The 14,557-nt window shown below is 35.3% G+C and overlaps 1 protein-coding gene and 1 pseudogene across 1 annotated transcript; both read right to left on the reverse strand.

The window, feature by feature from the left end:
- Positions 1 to 2,360: 2,360 nt before the first annotated feature.
- Positions 2,361 to 12,611, reverse strand: LOC116130007 (crooked neck-like protein 1). The gene is made up of 4 exons (XM_031415756.1): positions 12,488 to 12,611; positions 3,043 to 4,224; positions 2,884 to 2,949; positions 2,361 to 2,541 (listed from the first exon to the last, which is right to left on the reverse strand). Exons 2-4 carry the CDS (start codon positions 4,194 to 4,196, stop codon positions 2,436 to 2,438), a joined length of 1,326 nt encoding a protein of 441 aa, XP_031271616.1. The 5' UTR covers positions 4,197 to 4,224; positions 12,488 to 12,611; the 3' UTR covers positions 2,361 to 2,435.
- LOC116130047 lies at positions 10,325 to 11,685 on the reverse strand (annotated as a pseudogene).
- Positions 12,612 to 14,557: the final 1,946 nt, after the last annotated feature.

Genomic DNA, 14,557 nt, shown 5'->3' on the forward strand with positions numbered 1-14,557 from the left:
AAAGGGAGGTAAACTATTGTAGATCTTTGCTGCGGGGATCTCCAAACGAGCTCTCATTGCAAAAAGTAATCCCATATAGTAAAACCAATATCATTCTGCAATTAGGTTCTTAAACAATGCTCATTTGAAGCTCCCGCCTCAACGCAGTTTTATATATGCAATTCTTTAGAAGGACTCGAGATACATCAAGTTTTGCTTTTTTTATACTGTTGTATATAGAAAATTTGAGAAGATGAAAGTTCAAATTCGTGAAAGATGCACAGTGGCCAATTGCACTGAGAGGGAAATGGGCTGCTGAAGATTTTGAAGTCAACGTAATGCGGGCTTTCAGACATAAACTTGTTTGAATGACCGAAATTGATTGAATTATAGATTATTGAATCAATTTTGCATAATAAATCCAAAGAAAATACAAACAAGGAAATGGCTGTCTTTTCCTAAGTGGTTTCAGTCCAATTCTTTATTTTGTTTAGGGCGAATGACAAGTTCCCACCCAAATAACCGTGTAATATGATTGATATATATCTCTTTGACATACTTTGATAAAAGAAAAAATCCCAGATTTCACAAAGTAAGAGTGTGGTATGTAGGCCAATAAGAGCCTGAAATGTTGCATGTATTGAGCAAAATAGTCAAGTGGTATAGGTGTATAACCTTATCTCCATACGTAATTGTGTAAAATGATTATAAGAAAATAAGATGAAACTTAATAAGATAGTAAGAGCAGTAGACTACCCACACCATTAATTAAAGTTTTATCCAATTTTTCAAAAACCAAGTCTACAAGAAAAGGCGAAGAAACCGACCACTCCTCAGTGGATTTACATGTAATTAGGTCAATTCCATTTGGTGTCTCTTATACTCTAAACCAAGGAATTGATTCCACGAATCCATCTGTTTTCCTTTTTTCTCGGAAATTTGTGTCATTTTCAATTGACCTAGCAATTAATAAGTTAGTAATATTCACATATTTGTGACTTTGATTTGATTATTTTACATTGAAAAGGGGGGTCTCCTCATGTAACGCACATGTTTTAAGCAAAATAAAATCAATTTCTTGACTTGGTAGCCTACTAGAAGAAATATCAGGATTTTAAAACCGGCCTGCCTCAGTTAGTAAACCAGTTTAACTGGGACTTGGAGTTTCACGGGCTAGGTTAACCATTCCCTTTTCACCCAAAACTTTATAATTAGGATGATGATCGAACGAACAATTAAGGTCGGGATGTTGAGGCTTTGAAAAGAAAGTGCCTATGAGTGCAATGGAGCAACGACGTAGATTTATGATGAGTAAATCGATAGGAAATCGAAAAAAAAAGGCAATAGCAACACCAGCTTTTTCTAGCAATGGCCAAGCTAATGGGGGTGGCGTGAGGTGAGTTTTGATTGGGGCTAGAGGGGAGTATTTTCAGGTGGATGGAGAGAGTTGTCACAACACCGAAGTCGAGATCTGGCTTGGAATATAACACCGGCGTCGATGAGATCTGACTGAAATCGAACCTATTTCAGCTAAATTTTTTGAGTAGATTTCTAAGGAATTAGCTTAAGGGATGATGAGGCAGCATTTGAGGTGTCACTGCTGTCCACAATCGCTGACCGATTATAATGGGTGTGTTTGCTAAATTTCAAACCTGTAAGGACTTTACATAATTTCAAGGGTGATTTGCCTGTTTTAAAAGTTTTGGTCACCTAATTTGACCCAGCGGTAAATGGTAACCCAAGACCTAACAACTTTTGCGCAAGTTTCACCCGGATGGTTTATTAAACATTGGAAATATGGTGTCGTTGGTTGGATTTTGGGAATACTACTTTTAGTATTCCCAAAAAAGTTAAACAGTAAAATACCCAAAAACTCACAATATTATTCAACTTTATTCAACATTTTTTAAACCCCCTAAATTTATTAATTCAATTAAATACCCCTAAATATTTTTAATGTTTTTGTTACGGCGACTCCGGCCACCCTTCGGCGGTGGTGGCTGGCTGTCCGTATTTGAGGGTGGATTTGGGGTGTTTTTGTTAACTTTTAATGTTTTATTATAAGGGGTATTTTGTAAAAAAACAAACATAAGGGGTATTTTAGAATTTATAAATCCTACATCGTAATACCCGCCCAATTCAACTTTTTTTTTAATTTTTTTCAAAAAACTTTTCCCAAAAACACACAATTGTGAACCAAACAGAGCCTATATCTTTTCTTGTATTTTTACTTTTTAGTTCATAAAATGTGCTTTAATTTCATCAATGTTTGTTAACAACCAATTCAATTCCCAACAAACTTAATGTGACCCAATTCATTTAACTCTTTTTTTTATTATTATTATTATCATTATTATTATATATTTAAATCAAAACATGAAATTGACTCTTCACATTAAATTATAATCTCATGTTATGATTTAAATATAATAATAAAAATCATGTGAAACATTTGGTTATAGAGTTATCTTCTGTTTCTTCCATCTGTATGCAGCCTCCAATATCTTCAGATTTGTAGTCTGCGATTCCTCAGGGAACAGATAGTCGATGTACTCTTCATACCTGTTCATCAAAAATTTCGCATTAGTTATCGAGGACAACATACTTGTACACACCACTAGTCAACTAATTAATAAGTTTCCAGAAAAATGAAAGAAACTCTTAAAAATATTTCAGTCCCCATTACTAAGAATACATGTGTGCTTAATCAGATCTAGTGAAATACCAACAGTTATTCAGTGAAACTACATGTTGCAACATTCTGGATTCAAGAGAATGTTGAAAATGCATCATGCACAACAACTACAATGCTTGCATGGGAAATTGAATACACTTCCTACACAGCATAAAAGCAATGAAAGAAACTATGAACATAAGAAGTTATAAGAAGTTGAATACACTCACCTATAGACATCTCGTGTCCGTTCCACATCTTCCGCATCCAGTTCCTCATACAGTGTATAATTAATCCTAAAATTACAAAATAAAATAAAATAAAATCAACAATCACAATAGAAAAAAAACAAATAAAAACAAGAATAGTACACCAACTAGAAAAATTACCACAAGTATATATATCTTTGCCAATATCTCTTCTCCTCAGCTGGTGGCACATTAGCAATGGCACGCTCATAAACCTCCCTAATCCTTTCCTTATTTCCTACACTCTCTTCTAACCTAATGTAGTCAAACCATGTGTCATAATTCATTGGATTCTTTCTCACTTCATCCTCATATTGAAACCTCCTCTTTCCCACAATAGCATCCTCAATCCCTTCCTTATCTCCATACTGTTTCTCAAAGGCCACAAACTTTCTATATAAGTCTTCAGCCCTGCCCTTTGGTATATGATCCAATGCAAACTTATAAATGCATCTAGCACGCTCTGTCTCCTTACATCTCTCCTCAAACTCTGCAAATGCAACAAACAACAACTCAGCCTCTTCGTCATCTGCCAATTTCTCCACCGCACGTTCATAAACATTCCTTGAACGATCAACTTCTCCATTTTTCATCTCAAACTTGGCATAACGAATCCATGCTGTAACTTTTGGGTGGCACTGAACAAACCATTCAAAAATCTGCCTAGCACGGTCAACTTCATTATACCGAAGCTCAAATTTTATATATGACAACCACCCTTGCTGATCAGGCATCCAGTTCATCCACCTTTCAAAAATCTGCCTAGCTCCAGCAACATTCCCAAGCATTTCTTCCATGTGAATATATTTATACCGTAGTTGATCCACACGTGGTAACAATGTGACTGCACCGTCCCAAACATTCCGTGCCCTGTTAATGAACTTGTTCTTCATCTCTGCCTCAGCATACTTCAACCAAAGAGTGTGGTTGCGGTAATCAACTTCCAACGCACATTCCCACACACTTCGAGCGCGCTCAAAATCTTTCTGAGACTCCTCCCACTGCACATACTTAATCCACACACTAATATTCCAGCACACTCTACGAATTAAATCCTCAAATTCCTCCCTCTTGCAAAGACGATAGTCAGCAAGCTCAGTAGAGTCAGTGATTTTCTGTTTAGGTGGCCGGATTTCAGCCTCTTGACGTTCCCAAGCTTCACGTAAACTTTGTTCAGCAGTGATTTGTATCGGAGCTGGGGTTTTGTTCTTGACTCGAGTAGGACGCAGTAGTTTCACCTTGGTGTCCTCGCGCGTGAGGTATCCCAAGGAAGGATCCGCATCTTTAGATGCCATGGCGGGATAAATTTTTAGCTGAATGTACCTGCGCAGAACACAACGATTAAGCTTAAGCCAAGTCAGGAAAAGGGCATCGCTTTGGGCATTGGTTTTAGAAAACGCAGCCATTTGTTGATTAATTAACTTTATTGTTAGTCTTNCTATAGAAAAGTTGCTATCTGTTAGGAATCCCACATTAAGAGGGAAAGAGTTGGACATGTGGTTTACAAGGGTAGGCATGTGGTTTATAAAGGCTTGAGCACTCTCCCTTGGCAAGTCGGTTTTCCAAGAAGAGTTCTACTCAAACCCATAAAAGGACCACTATCTAATCCAATTCTTATCAAAGGCTCACTACCTAGTCCAATTCCTATTAATTTGGGAGTGGATTCCTATAAATGATATCAGAGCATGATCCTATGTCTACGTGGCAAACTGACCTTGGGGCCGGGCTACTACCCCAAAAAAGGGCATGGAGGTCTAATGGAAAAAAGATCCGCATAGTCAGCCAAGGTTTAAAGAGGCCAACGTGGACGTCGGCTGCGAAAGCGTGACGGTGTTAGGAATCCCACATTGAGAGGGAAAGGGGCGGGCATGTGGTTTATAAGGGCTTGAGCACCCTCCTTTGACAAGCTAGTTTTCCAAGGAGAGTTCTATCCAACCTTACAAAAGAACCATTGCCCAGCCCAATTCTTATCAAAGGCCCACTATTCAGTCCAATTCTTATTAATTTGGGAGTGTATTCCTATCACTATCATATCATTTTCAAATAAATATTCAAAAGTTTTTCAGTACATATAACTATCCAAATAGGTTATGGTTTGCAATTAAAAATGTAACACCTAAGACCCCAATATTCTTGAGGATCTAAGGGTATAACATAGAGTAACCAACATGGTTGAGGTGAGAGTGGGTTTAGAATCTCACATCACTTGGTTAGAGAGAGTTATGTGTATTATCATATATTCACTCATTAGTGGGAGACTTTTGGGTTGTTTTGAAAGAATAAATCGTGCAGACTAAGTCCTAACCATACAATATCGTTTTATCTAAGACTAGGTCATTACATATTGTATTAGACCTACCCTATGGCGTGGGCCAGAGAACCCCACATTTTGAACATAGTTTCCACATTAAGACATGGTATTTTAAGGGGATAGTGGTCCTATATTTTGAGTTTAATTCCCACTTTAGGATGTGTTATTTTAAGGGGATAGATTTGGCATTAGAACTACTTCAATCCTGAAACCTGTCCGCATCCATATAAATATGATATCATCCACTTCAGGTCTAATCTGTACGATTTTGCTTTTGGAATAACCCGCATGACCTTTGTAACAACACTTTGCCAATACACAAGTAATTAAAAATATTTATATACCACTTTAGCTTATCAACCATGCAATATTTGGTTTTAAAAGATAGGTTATAAAACATGGGATTTGTAATGTTTAGCTGTAATAATCATGGGCTTACCACTAAACATTTTGAAACCCACATTGCTTTAAATAGTAATAAGGTTTGTATTTTATAATTTAAATTTTAAAATTTAATGCTGTATGATTGATAAATCTAAGTGATAAATAGACATTTTGATTATTTGTGTGTAGTTAATTTTTTTTTCTCAGGTCTTTTCGGTGAATGTTGCATGATTAATTATCCCAGACTGATATGTCCAAAGCAAATAATATCATACTTTGTGGAGTTTGTCCTTGTGTTGCTTTGGGATTCACTTTTGGAATTACTAAAAAGATCTCATACTAATGAGGATGAGTCATAGTGATCCTCTTGTAATATGGGATCTAAACACCACCCTTATTCATCATTTGGCCTCTTATTATGCCTTAGGAGTGTAAAGTCTTGAGTGTTAGGCAAAAACTATACAAATATTTCCAAAAGACAATATCATACATGTGGGATCCTAATCTACCATGATCTTATCTATCTTGGAAATTCTAATGTTATATCTTAAAGAGTATGGGTCTTGAGTGCTACAAAATCAAAATCATATGAACTAGGCCCAAAATAGACATTCTATACTGTGTGGAACGAGTTGTTAGAAAAAGAAGTCATGTCTCATAATTTTTTTGTGTGTTACATTTCTGGCAATGGACATCCCATGTCTTTGAGAAGGTAATGAGCTTCTGCCTCTGTCAATGCCCAAATTGTATCACTGGACTGATTTTCAGGTTGCCTTTGAGGAGGAACAAGTACTTCTTTGCTCTCTCTAGCTCACAGGACAGAGGGCAGATGTTTATTGGTCCTGGAGTAGAAGTTTACAAGGTCAAATAGTAGGCATCCACTCAGCGGTTCTGGTGACTTATCCCTAAATGTATGTAAGAAAAACAGCCACAATGTACGCCTCCAACAAAGAACAGACAGGTAAAAAGCATCTTAATGTCTACCTCTTCTATCATGCAGAGCACGATTTGAGCAAATTTAATTTTCATGAAAACTTCACTTTTTATTGATTTTGGTTTTCTAAGAAGAAAATGGTAAAACCTTTAATCAGAATACAAAAATGAGAGTAGGCCAGATAGTATTTTAGCAGTTGCTGTTTAATCTTATTTCGCTTGCACTAATTCGAATTCTAAAGCATGTCAAAGGAAGCTGCTACGTCATTATGTTCTGCAAATTAAAGGATTAAATTTTGAATTAGCAACAAGGATTTGCATTGAATAGCCAAAAAGCTTTTCAACTATTACGGAGATCATGTACACTGTCGTTATAAAATTATATTCATGAGGCATATTCGTCATACATATGTTGAAAACAGTCAGACTGATCCCCATTTCTTCACTGTAGGATGCATATAAAAAACAAGAAAGAACGACTAAATCATAGGTCAGTAGTTTTTCCCGCGTTCATCCTTTATATGCAACCTAAAAAGACTTGGTGAAGAAATCTACCTGGAGCAGCTCTGATTGATATATGTTGTATGTGTACACGTATAATATTTTTTTTCTTTTTCCTATTTGAACAGTGGTTAGGTCACTGTTAAGAAAATTGAAACCCTGTTCCAATGAAAATTTGAATGGTTTAAGAAGGTTGATGTGGTGTGCCTTCAGAGGTGTATCAGATTTCCTGATGAAGGCTTTCCATAGGATGATAATTTTGTGTCCCAACCTGAGTCAGATGATCTTCGAGCTCTTCATGATTTATTATTGTTTCATCTTCTCTTGTTTTTGCTTTCTCCATATGCTTCTATAGTTTGTTATTTTAACAGTCTTGCTTTAGAGACTTAGGCGGTTTATTGCAGATACTAACTCAGAATTTCTGTACACAGTGGTTCTCGATACACCATTGGATTATAGTTTGGATGATTGCATTGAGTACATTCAAGAAGATGAACTTGTGGAGGTCACTCCCTTGAGTATCAGATGTGCAAAAATCCAAAATTTCAAAAAGGGAGGTAAACTATTGTAGATCTTATGCTGCGGGGATCTCTCAACCGAGCTCTCATTGCAAAAGTAATCCCCATATAGTAAAACACCATATACTTCTGCAATTAGGTTCATCTAACAATGCTCATTTGAGCTCCCGCTCAACGCGTTTTATATATGTCAACTTTTAGAGAACTCGAGATACATCAAGTTTTGCTTTTTTCTTAGATACTGGTGTTATAGAATTTGAGAAGATGAAAGTTCAAATTCGGTTGAAAGATGCACAGTGGCCAATTGCACTGAGAGGGAAATGGGCTGCTGAAGATTTTTGAAGTCACTGTAATGCGGGCGTTCAGACAATAACTTGTTTGAATGACCGAAATTGATTGAATTATAGATTATTGAATCAATTTTAGCATAATAAATCCAAAGAAAATACAAACAAGAAAATGGCTGTCTTTCCTAATGTGGTTTCAGTCCAATTTCTTTTATTTTGTTTTAGGGCGAATGACAAGTTCCCACCCAAATACCGTGTATATATGTTATATATATCTCTTTGACATACTTTGATAAAAGAAAAAATCCCAGATTTCACAAAGTAAGATTGGTATGTAGGCCAATAAGAGCCTGAAATGTTGCTGTTTTGAGCAAAAATGTCAAGTGGTATGGTGTATAACCTTATCTCCATACGTAATTGTGATAAATGATTATTATAGAATAATAAGATGAAACTAATAAGATAGTAAGACAGTAGACTACCACACCTATTTAATAAGTTATTATCCATTTTTCAAAACCAGTCTACAAGAAAAGGCGAAGAAACCGACCACTCCTCGTGCGATTTACATGTAATTAGGTCAATTCAATTTGGTGTCTCTTACTCTAAACCAAGGAATTGATTCCACGAATCCATCTGTTTTCCTTTTTCTCCGGAAATTTGTGTCATTTTCAAATTGACCCCTAGCAATTAATAAGTTAGTAATATTCCATTATTTGTTGACTTTTGATTTTATTATTTTTACTGAAAAGGTGGGTCCCTCATGTAACGCCACATGTTTTAAGCAAATACAATACATTTCTTGACTTGGTAGCCTACTAGAAGAAATTACAGTATTTTAAACCGGCCTGGCCTCAGTTAGTTACCAGTTAACTGGGACTGTGGAGTTTCACCGGCTAGGTTAACCATTTCCCTATTCACCCCAAAACTTTAAATTAGAGATATGATCGACGACAATTAAAGGCTGGGATGTTAGTGCTTTTGAAAAGAAGTGCCTATGAGTGCAATGGTAGCAACGACGTGATTTATGATGAGTAAATCGATAGTAATCGAAAAAAAGGCATAGCAACAACCAGCTTTTTCTAGCAATTGGCCAAGCTAATGGGGTGGCGGGAGGTGAGTTTTGATTGGGCGCTAGAGGGGAGTATTTTCAAGTGAGAAGAGTTGTCAACACCGAAGTCGATGAGATCTGGCTTGGAATATTAACACCGGCGTCGATGGATCTGACTGAAATCGAACCTATTTCAGCTAAATTTTTGAGTAGATTTTCAAGGAATTAGCTTAAGGGATGATTGAGGCAGCATTTGAGGTGTCACTGCTGTCAACCATCGCTGACCGATTTATAATTAGGTGTGGTTTGCTAAATTTCAAACCTGTAAGGACTTTACATAATTTTCAAGGGTGTATTGCCTAGTTTTAAAAGTTTTGTCACCTAATTTGACCAATCGGTAAACTGGTCAACCCAAGACCTAACAACTTTGCCAAGTTTCACCCCGATTGGTTATTAAAACATTGGAAATTATGGTTTCGTTTGGTTGGATTTTGGAATACTACTTTTAGTATTCCCAAAAAGTTAAACAGTAAAATACCCAAAAACTCACAATTTTTCAACTTTACAACATTTTTTAAACCCCTAAATTTATTAATTCAATTAAATACCCAAATATTTTTAATGTTTTTGTTACGGCGACTCCGGCCACCCTTCGGCGGTGGGGGCTGCTGTCCGTATTTGAGGGTGGATTTGGGTGTTTTTGTTAACTTTTAATGTTTATTAAGGGGTATTTGTAAAAAAACAAACTAAGGGGTATTTTAGAATTTATAAATCCTACAATCGTAATACCCCCCAATTCAACTTTTTTTTTAATTTTTTTCAAAAAACTTTTCCCAAAAACACCAATTGTGAACCAACAAGCCTATATCTTTTCTTGTATTTTACTTTTTAGTTCATAAAATGTGCTTTAATTTCATCAATGTTTTGTTAACAACCATTCAATTCCCAACAAACTTATGTGACCCAATTCATTTAACCTCTTTTTTTTATTATTTATTATCATTATATTATATTTTAAATCAAAACATGAAATGACTCTCACATTAAATTATATCTCATGTTATGATTTAAATAATATAAAAATCATGTGAAACATTTGGTTATAGAGTTATCTTCTGTTTCTTCCATCTGTATGCAGCCTCCATATCTTCAGATTTGTAGTCTGCGATTCCTCAGGGAACAGATAGTCGATGTACTCTTCATACCGTTAATCAAATTTCGCATTAGTTATCGAGGACAACATACTTGTACACACAACTAGTCAACCTAATTAATAAGTTTCCAGAAAAATGAAAAACTCTTAAAAATATTTCAGTCCCCATTACTAAGTAACATGTGTGCTTAATCGATCTAGTGAAATACCAACAGTTATTCAGTGAAACTACATGTTGCAACATTCTGGATTCAAGAGATGTTGAAAATGCATCATGCACAACAACTACAATGCTTGCATGGAAATTGAATACACTTCTACACAGCTAAAAAGCAATGAAAGAACTATGAACATAAAAGTTATAAGAAGTTGAATACACTCACCTATAGACATCTCGTGTCCGTTCCACATCTTCCGCATCCAGTTCCTCATACAGTGTTAATTATCCTAAATTACAAATAAAATAAATAAAATCAACAATCACAATAGAAAAACAACAATAAAAACAAGAATGGTACACCAACTAGAAAAATTACCACAAGTATATAATCTTTCCCAATATCTCTTCTCCTCAGCTGGTGGCACATATCAATGGCACGCTCATAAACCTCCCTAATCCTTTCCTTATTTCCTACACTCTCTTCTAACCATGTATCAAACCATGTGTCATAATTCATTGGATTCTTTCTCACTTCATCCTCATATTGAAACCTCCCTTTCCCCAATAGCATCCTCAATCCCTTCCTTATCTCCATACTGTTTCTCAAAGGCCCACCTTTCTATATAAGTCTTCAGCCCTGCCCTTTGGTATAGATCCAATGCAAACTTATAAATGCATCTAGCACGCTCTGTCTCCTTACATCTCTCCCTCAAACTCTGCAAATGCAACAAAACAAACTCAGCCTCTTCGCATCTGCCAATTTCTCCACCGCACGTTCATAAACATTCCTTGAACGTCAACTTCTCCATTTTTCATCTCAACTTGGCATAACGAATCCATGCTGTAACTTTTGGGTGGCACTGAACAAACCATTCAAAAATCTGCCTAGCACGGTCAACTTCATTATACCGCTCAAATTTTATATATCGAACCACCCTTGCTGATCAGCACCAGTTCATCCACCTTTCAAAAATCTGCCTAGCTCCAGCAACATTCCCAAGCATTTCTTCCATGTGATATATTTATCCGTAGTTGATCCACACTTGGTAACAATGTGACTGCACCGTCCCAAACATTCCGTGCCCTTTATGAACTTGTTCTTCATCTCTGCCTCAGCATACTTCAACCAAAGAGTGTGGTTGCGGTAATCAACTTCCAACGCACATTCCCACACCACTCGAGCGCGCTCAAAATCTTTCTGAGACTCCTCCCACTGCACATACTTAATCCACACACTAATATTCCAGCACACTCTACATTAAATCCTCAAATTCCTCCCTCTTGCAAAGACATAGTCGCAAGCTCAGTAGAGCAGTGATTTTCTGTTTAGGTGGCCGGATTTCAGCCTCTTGACGTTCCCAAGCTATCGTAAACTTTGTTCAGCAGTGATTTGTATCGAGCTGGGTTTTTTTCTTGACTCAGGAGGACGCAGTAGTTTTTCACCTTGGTGTCCTCCGCGTGAGGTATCCCAAGGAAGGATCCGCATCTTAGATCCATGGCGGGATAAATTTTAGCTGAATGTACCTGCGCAGAACACAACATTAAGCTTAGCCAAGTCAGGAAAAGGGCATCGCTGTGGCATTGGTTTTGAAAACGCAGCCATTTGTTGATAATTAACTTTATTGTTAGTCTTTTAACGTCTATTTTCTTCTACTCTCCTGTCACCAGCCATTTTGCATCACTAACTAAATTAATCTATTGCTAGAACTGTTTTGAGTCAAGAAAATGTCAGTGGCCAACAATATTCTCTTGCGCCAACAAATCAGCACCATAAAGCAAAGCTTGTTTGATGAGTTAATTTTCTTTTATTAATCTAAATTCCAGGATTTCAGTATAGAGATTCTAGAGACCGAACCTAAAATCAAAAGTATCTAAACCCCAGAGAGAAAGTTAAGGGTTTCTTTCAGAATCTAAACTCAAGTATGTTCAAACAAATTCTAAAAGATTCAAACAGCAAAAGAAGCCTCACTGAAAAAATAAAAATTGTTAGATGAATGTTCAAATAGAATGGAAATTATTGGCTACTTGTATATAAAATGGTTCCCTGAATGACGAAAGCCAACTCATCAAGATTACCACAACCAATGAACAAGCCTATGATCAATTTTCATACAAATACACAGTAATTAGCTTTTTTTCTGATGTTTGATTTCTGGGTATAAACCATTATGGCCGAATCACATCAAATTTTTTGTGCTCTCAAACTACTTAAAGGTAAACTAACGAACACACAACAATCCATACATAACAATAAAAGTTAAGTCAAATTTAGCTTGACAGAGTCTTACCTAAGCAGAGGAGGCCGGCGGCGACGGAGAATAAGGAAGGGTCGAATCGAAGAGAGGCGAGATGATCTATTGCAGATGGAGAGAGATCTGAGATGGTATTGGTAGGAAAGTGTCGAACGTCGCAGTCGATGGTCGAGAGAGAAGAGAAGAGGTGTTTAGTTTGAATTTATTTTTTTTTTAAATTTCTACGCGGGTACCCGCTGGTATACCCGGCCCACCCGTCAAAAAAAAGAGCAGGGCAGGTCCGGGTACAAGTAAAAAATTACGGACCCAAATTTATGGAGCCGTACCCTATCCTTTTTACCCACGCATACGGACCCGATTTGCCTAGTCTACAATTTCAACTAATCTTGATGAAATATTTGTTGATTAATTAACTTTATTGTTAGTTTTTTTAACATCTATTTTCTTCTACTCTTGTGTCACCACCCTTTTTGCATCACTAACTAAAAACTTGTTTGAGTCTAGAAAAATTTCAGTGACCAACAAATCAGCATCATGAAGCAAAGCTCGTTTGATGAGGTTATTTTTTCTTTTATTAATCTAAATTCCAGTATGTATCACGTTGTTAATCAATTAATTACATTTTTACTTTTATTTAGGGAATTCTTAATGCCCAATTTGCTGAACTTGAACTAATTTTCTTGAGAATTTGATCCGCCAATTTTATATAGAGACTCAAACATATGGCTAACTAAAATTGAGGAGGAGCTCAATTATAGAATTTTGTTACGATAATGAAGATTATAACATTGATCAAATTTAATTAACTAATATCACAATATGTTGAAATTTCAGAGGCAGTAGTGTCCAGTAAATGAAATAAAAAATATATCAATTTTTTTTTTTTTTAAAGTAAAAAACAATATCATTTCGATCATATACTTTTAATTATAATTATATCAATCTAAAAATATACATACATATATATAATAAACAGAAATTAAAATAAAATAATTTTAATTAATTCTTAAACTTGCGGGGTTGATGCTAAAAAGGTCCATGTTCAAATCATAGAAACAACTGAATTTTGCAAAGCCAGATGAATCGTTAAGATAAATTCAAAGATTTTTCTCAAATCGTACCCTAATTTAAGATAATCAACATGCTTAATTAATTAATTAATTGATCAGTGTTCTTAATTTGTATCTAAAATATATATTAATCGCACAAAAATACAAATCGAATATACTTATTGTTATTATTATTTAATGGTAATTAAGAATATTAACAGTGCAAAATTGGCTATCAATCAAGTAAGAGATGAGGAGGTTGAGATTCTCAAGGCTAAGCTTGATTCTTAGTTTGGGGTTTGTAAATTAAAGAAATTGTTCTTGATTACTTAAATATTGATTATCGATCACACTAATTTATAATTTGAAAAAAAAAAAAATCTTTGATACCAGCTAATTAAGCTATATAGTGCTTCAAGTAGAAGGAATCACGAAATTTCTCTCTACTAGAAAATCTACCATTTACTATACATGAAGAATAAAATCAAACTTGTGATCGTTGTTGTTTAGTTTTAATTAATTAAGCTTATAATTATGGAGTGTTTGTTAATATTTTATCTAAATTTCAAAATAAGGTGCATTTAATATGAAATTTAGTGTTTTAATGTCACTCATTCTTACACATATTCAATGAATAACTTCCCTAATTTAGGAGATCTTTTTGTTAATTCTGAAACATTTAGGGCGTATATTTTTCAGGATACTTCAGGGGTTAAAATTAGATTATATATTGGCATCTAAAAATATAAATAGATAACCAAAAATCTTGAACATTTGGAACAGAGATAGAAAATTTTCAGAAGCTAAAAATTGTTTTACAAAAAATTCACGCATAATAACATACACCAAATTAAAGAGAAATACAAACAAGATTAACAATAATTATTATCGATTAAATTAAGGATAATACCTACCAAACCTCTTAAACTTGCCCAATTAATATTTGGATCTAACAAAGTGCCAAAACTACCAAGGACCTTAGTTTTTCAATTAAGTTTGACAAAATAGACATCTTCAAACGAAACATAAGATATTTATATGTGTTGCGTGCGGAAGT

The sequence above is a fragment of the Pistacia vera genome, unplaced genomic scaffold, assembly GCF_008641045.1.
Source record: "Pistacia vera cultivar Batoury unplaced genomic scaffold, PisVer_v2 Contig217, whole genome shotgun sequence".
NCBI classification, from domain to species: domain Eukaryota; kingdom Viridiplantae; phylum Streptophyta; class Magnoliopsida; order Sapindales; family Anacardiaceae; genus Pistacia; species Pistacia vera.